We start from the raw sequence: 22,729 nt of genomic DNA on the forward strand, positions 1-22,729 counted from the left end.
AAGTTTCGTTATCCTCACAAAATAGTCGTAAATCTGTTCTAGCAGATGAGTAAGGCTAGCCGTATATTTAGTGAGCAGTCGCATCGCTTAAATCTGAGATGAAATCCTGTGGAAAAACGTTGAGACATTTACTTTTTTTATTTTAAACAATTGAGAAAGAAAAAATTTTTTGTGAAATTACCATAATAGTGTTATTCCTCACTTAATTTTGAAAAGAGTATAATGACATTTTACAATAATTTACAGCCTATTGTAGATAATTGAATGAAATGGTGTCGTTATATATACCGCTGCAGCATTAAAGTTACCTAAATACCAGTGATGCCAAGGTTTTGACATTTTCATCTTATATTCGCAATCGACGTCTTTCTCGTCTTAGTCAGGACGAAGTCTCGCGTGAAGGGTATTGTGTTTACGAGACAGAAGCCAATAAACTTGTGTGTATCGGTCCTACCTTTCGCCGGGGTCTGCAATTTCGAGAGAGAAAGAAGGACGTTGTATTCCTAATAATTTCGCGTTTAAACAAGCGTGACTTGATTTCTCTTACAAAGCTCTTAATTGCATCTCTAAGAAGGAAACAGCCGTGTATGAGATATTTTCCTCATATTTGCATTTATCACGTATAATTCTTGTGAAACGCGAGAGATTCTTCGAGATTTATCCGCCACGTCACTGAATATCGTAATTATATTCGCTCAATCGAGGAGAGGTTACAAGATTGCAAATTTTAAGCATTTTTTGAGAATAGTTTACGATGTAAATTCTCTTACACTTAAAAACTAGAGAAAGCCTTTTTAAAAAAAATTGAGAATAGCACCATGCAAATTTTTATATATTTAAAAACAAAACTTAAAAAAAAAAAGAATTTGAGAATAATACGAAGAAAATTCTTATACATTTAAAAATGAGGCAAGTTGATTGCTCCAATTGATTGTCCCTTCACTCCTCAATTTAATTAATCTTACTTGCTGTTATTCCTGATGTTTTTTTGCAACGAAACAGAATCGAATTTCGCAAGCAACCATGCTACGTGCGTTGCACGTCCGCATGCTTTATCCGAAAGGTCGGGACGATCTAAATTGCGCTATTACGCGCGAGATCATTACTCGCGATGCAAATACGAGTAATATAACTGGTGCGCGGGCGAGAGTACGGACATATTACATTACAATCACGCGTTGTATCTTGCGGGAGTCGTGAAAGTTAATTGTTAGGTACGAAAAATCTCCTATTCACTCACAGGGAATTCGATGGATCCATGACGGAATTAATTTCTCAATGACTTTGACGGCGATTCGCGCGTAGGAGTTTCAATGAAATTTTAATGAAGACAAAGACATATAATATGTCGTCCAAGCGCGGTCACGTATACATAATGCCACCTGGTTACATAACGCGTCGTAAAAGCGTTGTTCTAAGTGACCCCGTGCTGGCCTGACCTTTCGCTTTCACTCCCCCTTCCTTTAGATCTGACCAGTGCACCTCTCGCAGGCTGCAGATCGAGCGGCGCGATCGTGTCCGGATCGGGAATACCGAGTAATTCGACTCGCCGTAAAACGTACGCTCGGTGCCCGGCTTGATGGAAACGCTCGATTTAACATGCCCCTCAACTAACACGCCGTGATTCATATACCGCGATATTTATATGTGCAATATTCAAATCTTGCACAATTCGGAGAGAGACTCGAGCGAGCACGAGTCGTCTGATAATTGTGGATATCGGGCTCGGTTTATACACACTAAGAGTGTGTTTCAGCGATCAAACTTGAGATTAATCACTTTGAATCGTTTCGAAGTTTATGGCGAGATTATTAATTTTAATCTCTTCGCTTAAATTTATTCGTTACAATGCCCACGTCAAGTTTTTTCTTGATTTATTATGTTTTAACTCTTTACTTATATAAAGTTTATATATGAGGAGAAATGTTTTATATTTATCTGTTAAAAAATAATGTTTAGAAAAACTATTATTAGTTACAATTATAGCCACAGTTAATTACGAGGAAGTATATGCTGCAATTTATTTGAATATAGACCACTTGAATATTTTATATATAGATATAGTTCATGTAATCTAGTCTTGAATCATTTCATGAGATGATATTTCGATATTACAGTCTTTAAAAAAGAAGAAATAGTGTGTCCGATGAATACACCAATATCCGAATAAATGAATAAAAAATGAATGAAAATACTCATTCGAATACACTTCTTTTTTATTCGTCAAGAAACGAATAAATACTTTTTCATTCCATTTGAATGAATATTTTTTTAATATGATTACGAATATTTTCGTTTCGTATTCACTTTTACTCTGTATTATCTGCACAAAGCTTGCAAGCCTGCAAGAGAAAACAAATCTATAAAAACAATGGCTATGATTACACCGTGCGCTTAGTTCGCGACCTATACGATCCTATACGAAATGCGTCCTTGTTTAACCTATAGGTTAAACAAAGAGACATTTTTATTGGGAATAAATAATATATCTCGGAATGTAATGTCCACAGACGATAATGAAGGATCTGCCCAAGATATCTTATAAAATGTTTACTGTGATGTAACCGGAATTATATTGGAATATGTATGGCGCTCTATCAAATAGATATTTATAAATAAAAAATGTATAGCTTTCTAAAATATTTTTCAAATTTTCTAAGTTTCCTTCATGAAATCTGAATATTACAATGACAAAAATAAATAAAATTCATTTTTTTTTTACTTAAAGTCATCACAGTGCCGGTTATAGTTAAGGGGTAACGATTACTTATTGGAGCTTTCTTTTTCAGTTTATACTTTGTTTGAATGAATATGAATATTCATTAAATATTCATAGTTTTTTTGTGTGAATAAATATTTTTTAAAAACCTGAAATTTTGAATGAATATATAATTACATTTTTTTATGTAAAAATTTTGAATAAATACAATTTGGAGCTCAATTATAAATTTTTGTATTCATCGGGCACACTAAGAAGGAAAAAAGAGAATATTAAGAATAAAATTTCGCTTTATCTCGTTACATTTAAAATATTACTAATTAAAAAAATATTCAATACTAATTAAATTAATTACTAATTAAAAATAATTAATTAGAGATATAATATACATATAAATTAGGTTTTTTAATTCGCATTGAATTAGGATAAAATTTTGTATCCGGAGTTGGACATTTCCATGACACTTGATTCTACTTTAATTATATTCATTTGATGAATGACTATGTTTGTTTAATAGAATAATTAACTACGTGATTAATTATTCTATTAAAGTGTACATCTTTTCGTTCAGGATGGAACCATCGGTTCAAAATTAGTTATTCGGCCACTGCCAGAACGGGTTCTGCAAGAAGTAGTGAGCAAAGCGTCAACTCTTTACGAACCCGAACTACTGCCCAACATAACTAGTAGCGAGGACTTGGAACACACAAGTCATCATATCGTTTTCAGAAAGGTGGATCGACCTATCAGCGACGAGTACAGTGACTTTTGTGAGTGGAATATATGTCGAAATTTTCATTTTCGATCTTATTTGAATCGACAGTTTAAAAATTAATCTAAAAAAAATAGTAAGACTGCAAATATAAATCCGAATGTTTTCAGCGCTTATGGAACCCGATCACTTAGCCAAGAGATATAGGATTAAGCGTTCGATTAATAGCAGATCGAGACGTGAAGCACCGTACGTCATTTACCCGGAAATCCTTTGTATTGTGGATTACGATGGGTACAGGTGAGAGTCGATTAATATCATCATTGAGAAGCGCGAGTATACAGCCGTAACTGTTATTTTTTTTTATGCGAACATTCCGTGTATCTACATTGACATTTATAATTTCTCTTAACTCGCTTCTCTCAGTGATGAAACGGATCTTCTCTTTTCAGATTGCACGGCGGCGATAACGTGCAGATAAAGAGATACTTCGTGTCCTTTTGGAACGGGGTTGATCTGAGGTACAAGTTACTGAAGGGGCCAAAAATACGTATCAGTATAGCGGGAATAATTATTTCACGGGTAAGAGACAGTATAGTAAAATTAATACTCTAGTTTATATATTATAATCTACACGTCGATCTACTTATCGGACTTTATAATTATTGAGAAAAAAACGATCTTTGAAGATTGAAGCTGCAAAAAAATGATCTTCAAAGATTGAAGCTGCAGGTGCACGGCTTAAATATAAATAAGAAAATTGTATTATACTCAGGGACGAGACGCGACACCGTACTTAGAAAGGAATCGCGTGGGAAGAGACGCAATTGACTCGGCAGCCGCTCTGACAGACATGGGCAAATATCTTTTCCGGGAGAGGAGACTTCCTGTATACGACATTGCCGTTGCAGTCACAAAGTAAGAGTGCCCGATCCGTAAGACGGCCTACGTGCAGTGCTGTAACTCGACGGCAAATCACGAAAGTGCCCGCAGAAACGATAACCTCTCTGATGATCCATACTTCTTATTTATTTGTCAATCCAACAAGCATTCATTAACTTTATATGACGTAAATGAGAGAAGCGCGAATACATCATAAATGAATATTGAATTCCTTAGAAGCATTCAGTAATTAACTTCAATACTCTCCGTTTCTCTTTTTGCGTTACGATAATGTTTATTATAAATCTTACGTTTTATTCTCTCTGATGATTTCATACTCTCGATTTTTATTCCGCAAAACAGGTATGATATGTGCCGTCGTAGGAAAGGCGGCCGCTGCACTAAGGGAACTGCCGGTATGGTTTATTACATAGCGATCACGCTTTACTCTTTTTTTTTTTCTTAATTTTCGTAACGTATGGTACAGCATTTTTGCTAGCATGTATAATGTACATAGCTGACGGTATTATTGACGGTTGAGATGCAGTAATGGTACATAGTCTAACAGATATAGTAGAGTTAGGGGATGTTTTGGGATTCTTGGGGAAGATATTTTTCGAGAAATATGAGGATCAGGACGAAGCGCATGCTAATTACGCGAGCGACGTATTGCGATAATGCAAGAAATCCGTCGCTCGCTGATATAAAAACAGCTTCAAACAGAAATATCTTCCTCGCGTGATTCCAACGAGCGAAATTAGGAACTTGTAATCGGTGTCTGCGAGACAATGCACTTGTAATTCACCAGAGCTTCTTACGCACACGCTCAAACAAAAAGGAACGAATGAGGAGTGGGTATGGTACCACTAATCTTAATTTAATTGATAACGCATAATTCGCGGCCGCGCTGTGGTCCCAAAACGCCGTAACACCGGACAATCATGCCAATTACGTCATGCACGGAAACACATAGGTTCGCAGATTCGTAAAATCAATGTAAAGTCATCATCAATTAAAATCAAAACCTATCACTGAATATATAAAATATCGCGCATCTCCGAACAGACCAGTTTGACATTTGCATTCGAAAGTCATAAAGATCGAGTTGAAGTAAATTTCCTGTAACTCCTTAAAAATATATAGCGATTCGCAGAGAGAGAGAGAGAGAGAGAGAGAGAGAGAGAGAGAATCATTTGTATGTGTGAATTACGCAATACTACATAGATTGAGCTGGCTTTAATGTAAATCTTTTTTTCCTTCCGACGAATTCATGTTTTTTATTACAAGTATTTTGCAACACTCTAGGCAGAGTTACTCCAATCAGATGTAAAAATATAGAAAGTAAAGAGAACTGAAATATTAATCCAACCAGAAATTATAATCGAATCAATTACCTTATTAAATTTTATTCAGATAAATTTTATTTCTGATATAATATGTATGAATTTTATTGCGTACATCGATGTAATAGTAATATTTCAGCCCTTTACATTTTTGCATCATAATCTGAATATGTTTTGAATTCATGAATCAATTCGAATTAATAAAATGAATGGGGCAACAATGCATGCATATTAAGTAAGTATATGCATATTAAGCATACAAAGTTCGTTTATGCAGATCTACGTGATTTACAAGTTTACGGTTTGTTAGACGAATTCCTTTTTCAGTTACGAAAGAGTGCGCCACATGAACGTGAAATGTTGTATAATAAATCGGACCCGCGACGTCTGTCACGCTTAATCGAAATGCCAGCTCGCAATACAATTGATTAATGGAATCCGACGCGAGATCGCCGTTTAATAAGCGGGCATTGATTCACATGTGCACCAAACGCGCTCAGCGCGGTTTTTTTGCTTTTATTTACTTATTAATTTTTTTGTTTAATATTTCACAAATTGGCTACACGTGCGCTTCAGCAACACTCGTTTTTTCAAGGCTGCCTAGAGGAAGGAGCGCGTTTCTTTTTTTAAATTTTTTTTGTGTTTGCGGAGAATTCTTAGTAAGGATTGAAATTGACACAATTTTGGCTCCATTATACGAAAATTGTTTTTACACGTCTCAAGTATCGAAATTCGACCATGCCGAAATTGTGCCGGTTACGAATCCTGGTTTTTTGCGACGTTCGCTTCGCGGGTGTTGCTTTCGACCACACGCAAATCCACATTTACTGACTATCGCAAGAATATCACGGAACTTTCTCTCAAAACGCAGGGTAGGGTGTTTCATGGCGGTTACAGTTTCTCGAGAGGATGATTATCATTTGTGTTCCAATCCAAGAGAAATCTAGCGAACTACGACACAAATCGAATCGTTTCAAGTTCGTTCAAGCGACGATTCCACGCGTCTATTCTCACATGTTTTTTTTTTATTGTTCTCTTGTGCAGTATTGTAAAAGGGTTAATATGAACGGTGTCTGAGTTTCACCGTCTGAATATTGTCTGTCCCGTGACCAGGTCAGAAATGTCACCGAGTATGTAAATTTACATGATAAAGAGTATTTTTGTTATTGCATTGCAGATTAGATATGTGCAGGAGGCAATACGCGAATGATGTGTGCAATAGAGGAACCGCAGGTATGTTTTTTTTTCGAATCAAGAAGAGGGAAATCGTTATTTTTTAGCTTCCTCAACTTTAAGTCTTGCACATTACGCACTGCCTTATAAAGTTTCAACCTCCAGATTTCCAGATATTTAGCGCAAATACAGATAAATAAAGGAAATCTGGTAAATTTTGTTGAAAATCAAGAAATTAGAATAGAAATACTTTTAAAGTTCTATTTACTGATTTTAATTTTTCGAGACTTAGAAGGCAATCGTAGAAGTTACTCAAAGCGAATTTCTGTTACATACTTTACTTGTGTGTGTATCAACTTTATTTATATCAATATCATATACTTTACTTCTAATGCCTTATATTCTTCTTTTCTTACGTAATGATTTCATTCGCGCATCATACAGATTCGTCAAGCAATTGCCTTTTTCAAACTCTGCTGTTCCCTTGCACAGTTGCTTAAAACCTACTTCTATATGTGTTTATATCTATTTTGCATATATACTAGGTCTTAGTATCTATACAGTGGCGAACCGAGACAATTTTGGCAACATCCCGATTCAACAATTCACACAATACCGTTGACAAAAATAAAGCACAAATGCAAAATGTAACGAAATCTATCCAAGCAACACACCAAGTCAAGAGAAAATCAAAATGACAAAATTTGACTGATCATTGACTTTAAGCATCAAAGTAAAGTCATTTTGACGTCATTTTGACTTTTTATTGACTTTTATGTGTTTCTTGAATAGCGGCAATTTTTATATCGGGTTATAATGGATCCGCCACTGTATCTACGATTATTACAGTTTCATTTTATGTACATACTTTCGTTTCACGGTCTTTTGTACATCAAATATCATTACAATTTCGGTAATTACATGTATCTCGCTCGTATATTTTATTATTTTTTCGACAAAAAAACAAAAGAAACAGTCGCTCAAAATTTAATTTCTCCTCCCGTCTTTATTCTCTTTTTTTCTTTTTATATCACCTGCGCTCTTTGTTCTGTATCTCTCCTGAGTAATAATTTATGACTCTTGTATACCTTTGGCTGCATTACATTGTCATGGATCGTGGTCTTTGGTAAGTCTTTGAAATCACTAAGGAGAACAACACTAAAGAGAGATGTGCCTACTTTTTCGTAATCGATCGATATTGAATCGGGGAAGGGAAGGCGATGACATCCGATCTGTTAATCGGCCAATTCGCAGACATTTTGAACGTAAACTATGCAGTATCTTCGGCTAACTCTCTCGTTAACCATTGGGCGACGAATTAACGGATGCATGCCGCATATATCAACATAACTACTCGTTTTTAACATTTATTCATAAACGAATTAATAATAATAAATAATTAATAATAATCCTCATAGGGCGAAAACGCGAGATACTAGCAATGTCTATGGTGTATTAACAACGCGTGTTTCTTCACCGTAAACGCAAACGTAAATATCGAAGCTACGTTGAACACAAATTACTGAGAGCAATCGAACTTGATGGACTTGTAACGTTCCTAAAAGTTAAGATCCCGAGATTTAAAAAATAAAATAATTAGCATTAATGAGTGTTTACGGTGAAGACATGCTTCTGTCGCTAATTTAACGAGACAGCTTGCGTTAATACCGAATATGATTCAAGCAGTAATAAAGTAGTACTACCGTTCAATGTATGCACATAGCCAGAGAATGCAGACGCAAGACATGTTAAAGAGTCTTCTCTGTACAGGATTCGCGTACGTCGGCGGGGCGTGCGTCGTGAATAAGCGCCTCGAGAAGGTGAATTCGGTCGCTATTATCGAAGATACCGGCGGATTCAGCGGTATCATCGTCGCTGCGCACGAGGTCGGCCACCTGTAAGCATAAATCATCATTCAAACCTGTTTCTTTTCACTTTTATCTATTGCTATGCGTATATCCATCAATTCTTTTGCCTGAAATGAGAACCGATCGATACCACCGAAAATAAAACGTACGTTTTACGTAAATCGTAGATTGGGTGCCGTTCACGACGGTTCACCACCGCCTAGCTATCTGGGTGGACCAGGAGCAGAAAAGTGTCGATGGGAAGATGGATATATCATGAGCGATCTTAGGCACACCGAGAAGGGCTTCAAATGGTCCCACTGCAGTGTGTCTTCTTTCCATCATTTTCTAAAGTAGGTAACTGTATGCGACGTTGACTTTAGAACGCAAACTTTGTTATATTATTATTTTTACAATCTTTTTTTCATTTTTAAAATTGATTTTGACATGATACGCATTAGTGTGTGTCTAGAGCTTCTATCATAGAAAGCAATTTACTATGTATAAATAAATAATCAAATTATTAAAATGAAATACGCTGTTTTTAAAATTAAAAGTAAATGGCGGTTACTAAATCTACGCTACTTTTTAGTGGTGATACAGCGACCTGCTTATACAATGCGCCTCACGAAGACGAGGCGCTGCCAAGAGTTCTTCCGGGCAAACTCCTATCCTTAGATGCGCAATGTCGAAAAGATCGTGGAACAAGCGCTTGTTTCGTACGTATCAGTCTTTATAACACGAAAAGTGTGCGTAATTAAGTGTGCGTAATTAAGTTCGATTTATGAAGTTTTTTTACTTTAATAAAGCTTTATATAGAATATATTAAACTGTGATGGAGTTGGATCTAAAATTATTCTTATACAAAATGTTACATGTATCACATGATTTCTTACTGATTCACATCTATTTATTTTATTTATTTATTTTTATACTTTTAACAATTTATATTTCGTATATTTAGAAAGACGATCGAGTTTGCGCTCAGCTATTCTGTTTCGACGCCGGATCCGGATACTGCGTCGCGTATCGCCCAGCAGCGGAAGGGTCGCCATGCGGGGATGGTCAGGTAAAACGAGGGCTTATATGCTTCACGACAGTGCTAAAATTTACTTGCAACTTTCAGCCAATTTTCGGCCGATCGGCATTTAGACTGCGCGAAGGTTGTTGGTGAAGAAAGAGACGGGAACCAAGTTGAAAATTGGCCGAAAGTTGCAAGTTGTAAATTTCAGCACCGTTTTACGACAATTGCCTTATTTTTGTTTGTAAAAGAAATATTTCTCTCGGCATATGATATTTCCACTAATGTAGTCATGCATAATGCAGTTTGCATGACACTGTGAGTTATGGACTATGGTATAGCTTCCGCGACGCGTCTGTCGCAATTGTAACGCGCAATTACATCAGAAGTGATCTCATAAATCTTGGCTAGTGCCGACAACGCGATGCTAATATCATGTAATTTTACATAACAGCGCCGAGATAACAACATTCGAAAATATATTTTCTCGAGATGTCTTTGCACAGTTGTTTAATCGCTTGATCGTTGACATTGATTTCCAGTACTGCCTGAACGGGAAGTGCGTCGCGGAGCACGAGAACATAATACCGGATTATACGCAGAATATTCCGACGTATGTACGCCGGGATAGCATATTCAATTCTGCAATACACACCCGGCCGATATTCGCTCATTACAACAACACAGATTACAGGTAATGATCCGAGAACTCGAGCGACTCTTTGTTTCGTAACGCGTGCAACAAAACTCCGCGCATAACTAGATTTTAATTCTTGAATGCCATGAAAAACGATGAAGAAAATTTATCATGCGTTTTGATCAATTAATCTTCGCTAAAAAAAAAAAGTACAAAACTTCTACATAGTAATATGAAGATATAAATAATCTTCAAATCTTTCAAATATACTGAAAAATTTTAAAAAATTTCGGAGTTGAGGATTGAAGTTATGTACATCAGCGATATTTATTGAACAGTATCGACAAGTGTATTTCTAGGTAACCCACTCATGAATTTTAGCGTATTGTAACTTCAATTTAAGAATGAATCAATTTAAGTGTGAATCAACGTATTTACTGATTGTTAATTAACTTCAATTAATTGACGCCGTCATTTAGCAGAATATAGTGCAGAGATATACAAACTCAACACCATATATAGTAACGCCATGATAATATGCCACACAGGTATCCATGGGAAGCAACACAGAGCATACCATTATCGAGCGTAACCGCGTCGACAACGACGACGACGATAAGGACGTCGACTTATCCCTACAAACACGTCACAAATCTGTTCGCAACGACAATGTCAAAATATACGCGGACAATTATCAATAACTTATCCACCGATCAATACAAGACTAAATACAATAATAATAATAGTAACAATAGTAATAGCGGTACTGGTGGCGGCGTCAGCACCACCAGAAGAAGCAACTTTTTCAACTTATATTACACCGTCAGTACCACTCCAAAGATCATTTACGGTCCAAAAGTTAGTCCATTCAAGTATAAGAACACGGTGATATCGTTTTCCACGACGACCAAAGGATATCAGAACGGCCTTCGAAATGACGGCCGCGGTAAGAGAATTCTGAACTAACCTGTACCACGCTGTACCTTTTTCTATCCTTTCTTCCGACTTTCACGTCGAGTTATTAATTTTGCATGATCGTCTCTTGCCGTTAATGTGACAGATTCTTGAAATCCGACGATCTTTTTCTCTGTGGCTTTTCTATTTCTGTCATCTTCTCCGGCAACAAATTCTGCCTGCGAGGAATTTTTCGAGAGACATTGGGTCCCGATACGTCTCTCTCTACTGTCGTTTCATCAGTCTTCTGATAATACTTGCCGATACTTGATGTTCTATCATTTTGCATAATATATGTGTATCTTTTCTTCTAATGTCACTAATATGAAATATGAAAAGTATCATAAACTGAATTTCCATCACATGCAATCGATCTCACAAATCGATAAAGATACTTAATACCGATTATCGAAAATTCTTTTTCGTTAACACTGGCTCTTCAACTTCATAGAAATGTAATAATATCGATTAAATTAACTCAGAATTTAAACAATTTGTCTTTTTCATATATATTTTATATATCTTTCTGTAAATATTTCCTATCGGATCAATCTTTAAATACGTTATAAATGAAAATTCTAATGTTGATTCAATAGAAGTGATACACTTCTTGTATCTTCGATAAAGATGCATATGAGCATCGCAAACGTGTCCCACCGTTCTTTATATCTCTTTACAACAAATTCACTAGCGGGACAGTGATACCTGAATATATGTTTAATACTTTTGTGTACATAATAAAATCTGTGGACGTAAAACCGACGATAAGTGTATTATAGTTTCCATGAATAACTAATAATGTTTTTGTCCACAACGATCGAAGCTGGATCTTTAATGCTTAAATAATTTAATGTGAATTTTATATATATATATACTACATATGTATATGCATATATACCATATTTGTAGTTATTCGAATTGCGCGTCGAATTGATTTTCTGGACTTATAAACGCAATTGAACTACTGTAAGGCCAGAATCAGACTACGCATTGAAGATTGAGATTGAAGATTGAAAGATTGAAATTTGACCGATCAAAACAATAGAAGCTAAAATCCCTTTGTCCTCATTGGTCAAATTTTAATCTTCAATCTCAATCTTCAATGCGGTCTGATTCTGGCCTAAGGCTTTAGATGGTAAAATATGGCATAGTATTTTTAAGCTGCAGCAGCCAAATTTTAGTTGCGTTAGCCTATTCGCAATGTTAGTATACGATTTCGATAGGCTAACGCAACCAAAAATTGGCTGTTGCAGCCAATTAAAAATGCTATGCCATATTCAGCCAATCTTTTGTTTCAGCATATGCATCAGTAAACTGTTCTAATCGAACGCTATACATGTATCCAATTGAATTCGCGTTTCGCATATCAATTCGTTCGTCTTGCTTCCAGGAACAGAGGCCGATGAATGCACGGACGTGGGGTCAGATTGCGCGGAGGTGATTGACAGGCTAAGAACATGGCTGTGCCATCTACAATCTGTGAAGAGTCGCTGCTGCGCGTCCCTGAAGACGATCTGTGCTGACTAAATAATGACACTAAGGACAAAAAATAAGAAAGAAAAAGAAAAATCAATTCGATAGTTTACTTGAAGACGTCGCGCTTAGACGCTCGCCACGAATGACGATTTTATTAGGCGCTCTATCGCTTCTCGCCGTCTTAACGCAGCATCCGGAAAAGCGCCGCATCGAACGGAAGGAGTTCGGGAAAAATCTTTCGCGCTCGTTTCGTCAATTCTTTCTCTTTCTCTTTAGCGGATAGACGAGAAAATCTACGTCAGATCCTCGTGCGGTTTCTCGATCGCGATAATCACATTCGACTCTTATAGTTGTAGCTGCGTGTCTCGCATACTTCCAGACGTAATTTTTGCAGTACCAATTTTTTCGGTACTAGGATTGTACCGAACGATGTAGTGAATCTCTAAAAAGAAGCGGACTGTCTCAATCGGTACGATAGAGATTTCGGCTGCGTTCATATTTATTCGATAAGAAGCGATCTCGCGAAACTCGTTACACAGGCACAGGTGCGTCGTGCGTATATTTTTCGCGAGCGTAAAAACGCGCGTGTGCGCGCGCGAATAAAAGCCATTCGGAAATTACGGAAATTGTATAGCGCAAGACAATAAATGGGAATAATTAGAAAATTCTTCCTTTTTCTCCTACCCATATGTATATAATTTATATAATTATATTTATAAATTATATAATTAGAGAGACATAAAATACTTTCATATCATTTTGTATATATTTCATACAGTCCAATTTGAATGAAAAGAAGATTAAAAAATTTAAATGAAAAACATTTTGCACATAAATTATTACTATATAATTAGAGAAATATAAAATATTTGTAAAAGCCTAGGATATTTCAGAAAGAAAACTTTTATCATTCTGTATATTTCATAAATTTTAATTTGAAAAAAAAAAGAAGATTAATAAATTTAAATGAAAAATATTTTGCAAGCAACTATATCGTAACTTTCCAACTTGCGAATTAAAAGTATGATGAATACTTATTTATTTAATTAAAGATAATAATAGTATTTATGTTAAAAATCACCTTAGAATCTGAAAAATAGATAAAAGAATACAATTTGAATTTGAATTTTTTTCAAATATGCAATTAATAATAGATAATAGATTTAAATAGATACATGGAAAGAAACTAGAGGCGGAATCCATAAACGTTGCTCAAGATTCGAGATGGTCTTAGGCCGGAATCAGACTACGTATTGAAGATTGAGGTTGAAGATTGAAGATTGAAATTTGACCAATAAGGACAAAGAAATTTTAACTCCTTTCATTTCGATTGGTCAAATTTGAATTTTTCAATCTTCAATCTCAATCTTCAATGCATAGTCTGATTCCGGCCTTAAGCTAGTGCATGAACCAATCAGAGAGCCGTATTAGCATCTTAAGACATTGCTTGAGATTAAGACCGGACTATGGATTCCGGCCTAAGTGATTTTACTCTTTATTAGAATTTTATTAAAAAGATTAGATAAAGGCTGGAGTAAAGTAACGATTCTAGAAAAACACGAAAACGATTCGTGTGTAAGTAAAAATCAAATATCATATTTAGTTCTCAAAAAATTTTAATGGCAACGACTATAGTCATTAAGATCTTCAATAAAGTAGCTGCAGATGATTGATTGATTCTGATAAGAGCAAACGTCGCTATGTCTCGTGATGTAACGTGCTGTTAATATGCACATAATATTTTTTATTCATTATTTGTTAACTGTCGTATGTGCAATCAGCTCGGATCTGCAATTAAATGATATACATACATGAATGTACCATACCCATTATAGGTGCATATCAAAGTTCATAAGCATGTGATAAACGATTTGTTTAGCAGCGAACAAATGCAAAAATATTTAGAATGTCAGTGAACGGAGCTGGAAGAATTTAGGAAAGCGTCCTTCGGAAAAAAATAATAATTATTTGTGTAAGACTTCGTGTCTTGGACAAACACATACATAAATCAAATGTGGATCAACGTTCCGATATCACGATGTCTTGGCGCAATTGGCGTATTATCTTTTTCTTCTGTTTCTTTTCTCTCTTTTTCTCGAGGAGAATTATACACGATTATTAATATCTTTTTGCAGATAAAAATATTTATCGTAAATGGATATTTTTAATTTCCCATACCTGTTTATTCTTCAAGCACCTTAACGATTCTATTCAATTAGTTAATCAAATAATTCATCATTTTATTCTATTAATCAATTCGATCACTTCCTTTGTTTTTACCTTTTTATTTTTTATTATTCTTTCTCATAAATTTTTGTTTTCTTCCTCAAATATATCCAAAAATATGTTACACTTAAACAAATAGTTTAAGTGTAATATATTTTTATTAAAAAATGCGAACACAATTTGAGCAAAAAATGCAGTAAAAAATCTCTCAACCTGATCATCGACAGAACATTTAATTCACGTTCAGGTTTTCGTATGTTGTCTGTCACACACAAGAATTATGAATTTGTATAATTCTTTTTTCATTACCGTGTTCAGTACCGTGCGCAAATCATTCGTTATATGTACAAGTGTTTTATCGTTTAATCGCAAGCATAGATCAAATATCGATCAGCTAATTTATACGGGGCGTGAAATAGCCCTTTCTTGTATTCGGGCTACGGGCTCTCTCGTTGGAAGATCAAGATATTCACGAATATCGAAACAGCGAGAGAGGTCCCAGTTTGCTGTTGCCGAACAGTTCATTTCGTTTTGATGAAATTACGAAAAATTCAAAGATCATCTTTCGCGAAGGTACTATAAAAAATGTTCCGTGCGATATTTCTATTATGCCTGGCTGGAATACCGTTTTCACGATGCAAACAGGTAACATTTAGAATATAAGTACAAACGCCTAATTCAGTTATCTTTTTATCCGTATAAAAGTGAAAACTGCGAAGCTATATAGAATGTTAGAAAAAAAGGACGTATTTTTAGCTTCACGAGTACATGACGCTGAACGAAGTGATGTCCATTTTTCACAAGCCACATCATCTTGGTGAGTGACAGGATTTCTTTTTACAGAAAAATTCTTTTATTTTCATAGTACTTTCTTATAAATTATTCAAATTTTTCTTAGATTAATAATACCTAATTAATAACATAATAATTGCGATTATAGCATATTATAAAATAATAGCATTGAATTATGTGTATATTTGCATTAGCTTGTATATTCTTAATTTATATTAACTTTCAGTACCTGAATATGAAGTGGTGCCCGTATTGCATCGCATGTCAAAGGACGAGGAAATGAAAGAAGATATAAACGAACTCAAGATAAAGGTTTTCAACGACGACGTCAACTTGTACTTGAATCCCACGGAAGGAATCCTCGCTAATAAGAATACACCCGTGTGGACCGTTTCATCTAATCCAGAAGCACCCGAAGGATTGCAATACAAGCAAATACCCAAGGTATGTGTCTCTCAACTTTTATATCTTTACAATAGTAAAAAAAATACTGCGAGATGGATGTATGAAAAAATTTCTTTGTGATTATTACCTTCTCATTGTAGGCTATGGATTCTGTAGGAGTCATTCTTCAAGACGTACGCACTTTGAGCTCAGTTTTGCTAACTCCTACTCCTGACGGTCAAATTCATTTGGTAAAGTTTCCAATTGCATTTCTATTTATATCTCAAAGCTGCTATCAAAATCAAATATTTTTTTCTTTTTTTAATACATATAAATGTAAATCAATAACGCTTTTCTTTCTGTAGAATGGAGTGCTTAACAATACATACGTCATCAAATCTCTACCGCGACGAATATTGGATCGTGTTCTTTACGGAGGACGCAAACTCTTTGAACCGCTTTATAAGAAGAACGTGACGAACAACGATGACTTCGCTTACACATATCATCACGTAGTGTACAAGATGCCTTCTTCAGATCAGAAAGATTTTAGTAAGCTATTTGAATACTTACATAAAAATTTCGCGTGTACATTCCCTTTTAGATTCGCGCAAATTTCAGTTCGGGCACAGGTGTCTTATTAAATATTCTTGTGGTTCTTTAGAAATTACAGATCCTGAGGGCCAAGAAGTGAAACGCAATGTCCCAGACATCATTTATCCAGAATTTTTAGTAGTAGCCGACTATAGTATATATCAGTAAGTGAAGTATATGCTAATTATATATATGACAAATAATCATAAATTTTATAATAAATACATTTATTAATTTTTATTAATTTTTATTAAAAGCAGGCCGTAAGATATCTTGTTTCGTTTTGGAACGGAGTCGATTTGAGATATCGTTTGCTAACCACGCCAAAAATTCGGCTTAATATCGCAGGAATAATCATAAGCGTTGTAAGTTTTAGCTTAATATTTAAAAATATATTCAAACCCTTCATTCAAATACACGTGTATCACACATTAGGACATATAAATATCTTTCAATTATTTTACTTAAAAATTTAAAAGAAGATAATTTCTGAATTAAATAATATTTATGAAGTATTTAATATATTTAATATATATTATTTTTAACGTAATATTTCGTTATATTTTAGGATAAGGATGCAACTCCGTATTTAGAAAACAATCGTTTCGAAGTTTCATATGTAGATGCGGATCGTGCTCTACGCAGCATGGGAGATTACTTTTATCGCGAGAGTAGATTCCCAACAGATTTTTACGACATAGCGATCGCTATGACAAAGTAAGTACCCGGTAATTCCCGTACATGTCTGCTTGCTTAATTTCTAGAATCACTTAAAAATCATAAGACGCATAGACAAAAAAAAATAATGCAATCCGATATAATTTCAGTCTAGATTTGTGCAATATGATTACTGATGACTATTGCGAACCATCGACTTTGGGTAAGTCTGCCAAGATGACGTGTATGACAAATACGGCTCTTTCCGTGTATTGTTAATTACAATCCTCTGCAAAATAATAATAAATTTTGTGGCTGCAGGTTACGCTTACGTAGCCGGTGCATGCGACAGAAACGCAACAAAACAATCATCCGAAGCCGTAGGAATGATTGAAGATAATGGTGGATTTTCCGGTATCATCGTAACAGCTCACGAAGTCGGCCATCTGTAAGTTAATATATTTGCATGCATTTTGTAGTTTTTTTCTGTCACCGTAGAAAGAACCTCGTAAAGAATAGTATTTACAATTTTTGGTCAGAAAGAAGATTTAATTCTATGCGATCTGAACGAAAAACACATGAATTATAGCTTCTGCGTTATTAAAGATAGTATAAAATAAATATATTAATTAGAGCTTGCTATTACGACGAAAACACGTTTACACGTACATTTAGCATTTCCATCTACGAAAAACGTTTTTTCGGACATTTTCACATTTTTATAAACATTATCCCTATATTATGGAGTCATCTTAGTGTGACGGGTTGAAAAAATCTTTTTGGATGTAAAAAAGACGTTTGAGTGTAGTAAAAACGGAAAAAATATGCATATAAAATAACATTAAAACAGTGTATTCGGACAAACATTTCTAATAAATTAATATACTAATTCTACGAGTAAATCTTTACGTCGGCTTGTGTACAATGGCTTTAAAGCGCACTTTAAAATGTTAAACTATAAGAAAATGTTAAACTACAAAAAAAACAAAATCGATTTTTAATTTTATAAAAAAAGAACGTTAAAATATTTGACAAGGCGGTTTTCATAGATGAATGTGCTAAACTAAATATACTGTAAATGTATTCTCGTTTAAACACATAATATCAGGCCCTGACTTAAAACACGTATGTTCGAAAAAACATTTCTAATAAACGGATATGCTAATTATACGTGTAAACGTTTAGTAATTACAAGTAAACGTTTTTCTGAAAGTGAATATAAATGGATAAACGTTTACACGTATCTTCAAAAAACGGAATAAAAATCAGAGTTCTAAAATATATGTAAGGAAGAAAAAGATATGCAATATTTCACCATATAAATAATTAGTTATTCAATTTTGAATTTGGACATTCGATAACAAAAAGACTTTTTTTACATTGCAGGATAGGAGCACGTCACGATGGCAATCCGAAGGGCGCCAGAAATTGTCCGGCTAATGATGGTTTCATCATGACCAGCGGACTGATGTTGGATGAGAATGGCTTCGAATGGTCCCCGTGCTCCATACACGCCTTCTATAATTTCATAAAGTATATATGGCGCGAACGTAAGCATATTTTTTTTAAATAAAAGTATTAATTTAAGAATTATTTTTTAGCCAAGATAGAGCGAAGTGCCTTTACAACGAGCCTGTAATGGGTGAATCTGTAACGCGTATTTTGCCCGGGACTTTGATGTCCTTGGATGATCAGTGTAACAAGGTCTTCGGAACAGCGGCGTGTAATGTAAGTTAAACTTAAAGCTGACATATATATAATTTCAGTATACATATATAAAATATAAAAAATCAACTTTACTTTGAACAAATTTTAAGAACATTTATAATGTATATTTTCTTTATAGAAAGATGCCACGGCCTGTACTCGCTTAGACTGTGAATATCCTGGAATTGAGGGTTACTGCAGAGCGACCGCGCCAGCAGCGGAAGGTTCTTCTTGTGGGGATGACTTGGTGAGTTTTGTTATCTTTTTTATTTTATTTTGAATACTGAATTTTTTTAAAAATAGTTATTATTATTAATAATATAAAAATAAGATTGTAAGAAATATTTACTGCAAAATTATAATTACAGACATTATAATTAATTAATTATGATATACTATATTAGCGCTACACACATAAAGTATTTATCTAATACCTTTCTAGATCTGTCTGAATGGCAAATGTGTACTGGTAGGAATATTAATCAAAGAAAAGAATAATGAAAAGAGGAAATTACTTGAGAAATTCCTACCGAAATTCAATTTTCAAACGATTAGAAAGATTCCATGGACGAATTTACTGAAATCACTGAAGAATAAATTGAAGAGGAAACTCTTCGTGTGATAATAAATATGAATGTTGTCGAGGTAAAATCAATTCAATGAAACTATATTTTTTAAAAATCTGAAATTCATTGAAATTATATTACTAATTATATTACGAAAATAAACATTTAATCTTTTTTTATTATTAACAATTTTATAATTGTATTTGATTCTTTAATTTTTACCTTTAATTTTTAATATTTGCACTCAATTTTCTAGCACAAGATAAAACTTCATGATAAACAATTAAATAAATATTCTTTCTTTTTTAAATAAAATATTTTAATTTATATTCTATATTTAATTGGTATAATATATAATCTATATTTAATTATATTCTAATTTATTTTACAGGGAATCGTACACGCTGATATGTCTATGCTGTTACTGAAATGGGAGTGTTATATAAGAACAAAAAGAGATATGCTTTATATATTATAAATTAGGGATATATTTTATATTCTTTTAAGAATATGTTGTATCCTGATTGAAATTTTTCAATCCTCTATACACAGCAGTTTATGCTTGTAAATGTAGAGGAAGCTACACATATCAAAATATTGTAATATTTCACATACAACAAATTAAAAAACTGTAATCATATTCCCTCTTAATTATATATAGTTAGACAAACAAAAATTTCACTTCTTAATGTTACAAATTTATTAATAATGCGAATTGTTTACATTAGATTTTCTATTGGAAATTAAGTTTTCAGCGAAATTTAATTTTAAATTATCAAAATTAAAAGTGCTCAATATTTTCATCATCCTGCAACCTAAATACAAACTTTGAAATAATTGTAGAAATACAACTAATTGTACTGATGGCTTGAATATCTATAATCAGAGAAAATATAAGTGTTGAAATGCCCTATGTAATGCTATACACTATCAAAAAAATATAAACGCACAAACTAAATGTTGATTTGTCTGCTATAATTAAAAATTATTAAATAATATTGCAGCATATATATACTTGGCAACTTAAACTAATTCTATTTAACTCAGCATAAGTGTTTTCATATGTAATTTTTGCAATAAACTTATATATATAACTTTTTTCATACATATGTAAATGAATTCATATAATACATACATTACGTTAATCATTTCAACTTATTGTTATTAAACATAAATATGATGTTATATGTAAGAAACTATAAAACAACAAATAAATACTGTATAATAATTACAACTCCAAAACCTTCGTGAACCAAGATTATCATACTGAATATTATACAGCCGTTGAATCTATGCCTATTTCTTCATAAAGCTCATCTTTGTTACCAGGATAACTTTCCAAAATGCAGTCTAGTATTTCAATGCATATCTTTTTTCTTTTTAAATATTCGCGTGAGTATTCGTCTAGATTCTCTTGTGCCTTTCGTTTAGACTCTTGCAAATCTTCAGAACCACTTTTTTCCATCAGTTTATCCAATTTACGTGTTAACTGCTTTATATTTTCTTGCAGAGTAATCTTTTCTTTTTGAGCATCCTCCAGCGTTAAACTTGACTTCAGAGAAGCTAAAAGTGTCTCTTGTTCTTTCACTTCTTTCATGACTTCCTGATATTTACTCTCGATCTCACTGGCATGACTTTGTAATTCCTTGTCAATCCTCATTAACTCATCAGTGTCATATTGTGAATCTTGCACAACACAATATATTTTCTGTTTGCCATAAACCTAAAGATAAAATGGAAACATACATATTTTATATATTCTACTGTCATAAAAGTTATAAACCTATTTTTACTTTTTCGAATAATTTTCCATTTTTCACCAACTCATCCATAGCCTTTTGAACAGCAGTTTTACTGTGTTCATTAAGTAAATTCGTGACTACGTCATTCACGCTGTAAGGTCTATTTTGCATTTTCATGTAATTATACACAGCTGTCGTAGTCATGATTGTTGTGTCCCTTTAATTAACTGCAACATAACAATATATACATCTCATATCGTAACACAATTATTGAAGATACCACAAGAGGATCAATATTTTAAAAATAACTAATTACAACAGACTACATGCGAAATTACAAAAAATAATACAATATACACACCCACATATAAGTACACATAAATTAGATAGACTGCACAGAAGATCATAAGTACTGTTTACATTGGCAAGCAATATATAAAGAACATCTAATAATAATGAAAAATTACTGTAATTTTGTTTGTCAATTTGGCTTATTTCATTCATTTGTTTACTACTTTGTAACCACACATGCACAACAATAAAAAAATCGGAATCCGTCAGACATTTATTGGCAGAATACTTGCGAAATACATAGTCTCTCCACTTACTCCAAAAATATTAGTGTCAGTCTTTATATCACATAGAACAGTTTGTCCAAATCATCAAATAGAACGTAATTGAAAAGAAGATAATCGAAACTGGAATACGCGTCTTTCGGTAACCTCAAAATTTTTCGAAATTATTATAATATGATGCAAACTGAATCTGATTCAAATGTCGCGCTTTTCAATGTAACGATAAAAAATAAATATTAAAAACCATCTTTCGATAGGTCATGGAACGCATTTACAACGTTTATTTTCGATGAGCTTTGGAACGCGAAATAATGCGTTTGTTTACAGAGTCCTCTATCGGATATTTTTTGAACTTTTTTGTAATGTACAACTTTTCCGAAAGAAGTCGCTTATTTTTACTTGCGAGATTGTGTTCCAAAACTCATCCTAAAACTAGAAGTTATATTTTTCAAAAGATTGCAAAATTTAAATTCGGTTTTTAGTTATGTTATCTCTTACTGGAATATATTTTCTGGATATTTATCTTCCTGATAACCAATCAATTTTCAATATTTGGAGATTTGACAAGATGTAATATGAATTATAATAACGCTCTTATGCAGAGAAATATATCCTAAAAATATATATAATATCAACATCATTTTTTTTTAATTAATACCAATTTTTTAATTAATACAATTAAATATTATTTGACAAGCCAGTTAATATAAATTTTAAAATAT

At 33.6% G+C, this 22,729-nt stretch overlaps 3 protein-coding genes across 7 annotated transcripts in view; 2 read left to right on the top strand and 1 right to left on the bottom strand.

The window, feature by feature from the left end:
* The window catches only part of sona (sol narae metalloprotease), a 53,906-nt gene extending 40,487 nt beyond the window's left edge, over positions 1 to 13,419 (top strand). For 4 of the 5 annotated variants that reach the window (XM_018460399.1, XM_018460407.1, XM_018460417.1 and 1 more), the window contains 12 exons: positions 3,291 to 3,489; positions 3,602 to 3,731; positions 3,884 to 4,013; positions 4,207 to 4,349; positions 6,834 to 6,889; positions 8,600 to 8,726; positions 8,865 to 9,029; positions 9,269 to 9,395; positions 9,641 to 9,745; positions 10,240 to 10,391; positions 10,883 to 11,280; positions 12,679 to 13,419. In XM_018460399.1, coding sequence (XP_018315901.1) covers positions 3,291 to 3,489; positions 3,602 to 3,731; positions 3,884 to 4,013; positions 4,207 to 4,349; positions 6,834 to 6,889; positions 8,600 to 8,726; positions 8,865 to 9,029; positions 9,269 to 9,395; positions 9,641 to 9,745; positions 10,240 to 10,391; positions 10,883 to 11,280; positions 12,679 to 12,815 — 1,869 coding nt within the window. In that variant the 3' untranslated portion in view covers positions 12,816 to 13,419. Of the gene's footprint in view, positions 1 to 3,290; positions 3,490 to 3,601; positions 3,732 to 3,883; positions 4,014 to 4,206; positions 4,350 to 4,676; positions 4,730 to 6,833; positions 6,890 to 8,599; positions 8,727 to 8,864; positions 9,030 to 9,268; positions 9,396 to 9,640; positions 9,746 to 10,239; positions 10,392 to 10,882; positions 11,281 to 12,678 lie in introns of all 5 variants that reach the window. The other variant, XM_018460435.1, reaches the window with a different exon arrangement.
* A 2,156-nt stretch (positions 13,420 to 15,575) lies between these two features.
* LOC108729676 (venom metalloproteinase 3-like) lies at positions 15,576 to 19,746 on the top strand. Its single transcript, XM_018458872.1, is given in 14 exon segments — positions 15,576 to 15,635; positions 15,747 to 15,807; positions 16,009 to 16,226; positions 16,328 to 16,417; positions 16,532 to 16,718; positions 16,831 to 16,928; positions 17,018 to 17,125; positions 17,329 to 17,477; positions 17,588 to 17,640; positions 17,739 to 17,865; positions 18,804 to 18,950; positions 19,019 to 19,145; positions 19,264 to 19,371; positions 19,567 to 19,746. Coding segments are annotated over 14 exon segments (1,713 nt in total).
* Positions 19,747 to 20,963: 1,217 nt separating this feature from the next.
* LOC108729684 (homologous-pairing protein 2 homolog) lies at positions 20,964 to 22,207 on the bottom strand. Its single transcript, XM_018458884.1, has 3 exons — positions 22,041 to 22,207; positions 21,484 to 21,659; positions 20,964 to 21,413 (listed from the first exon to the last, which is right to left on the bottom strand). Exons 2-3 carry the CDS (start codon positions 21,634 to 21,636, stop codon positions 20,964 to 20,966), a joined length of 603 nt encoding a protein of 200 aa, XP_018314386.1. The 5' UTR covers positions 21,637 to 21,659; positions 22,041 to 22,207.
* Between the last annotated feature and the right edge of the window lie 522 nt (positions 22,208 to 22,729).

This window comes from Mycetomoellerius zeteki, unplaced genomic scaffold (assembly GCF_001594055.1).
Source record: "Mycetomoellerius zeteki isolate Tzet28-1 unplaced genomic scaffold, Tzet1.0 scaffold119, whole genome shotgun sequence".
Lineage (NCBI taxonomy): Eukaryota > Metazoa > Arthropoda > Insecta > Hymenoptera > Formicidae > Mycetomoellerius > Mycetomoellerius zeteki.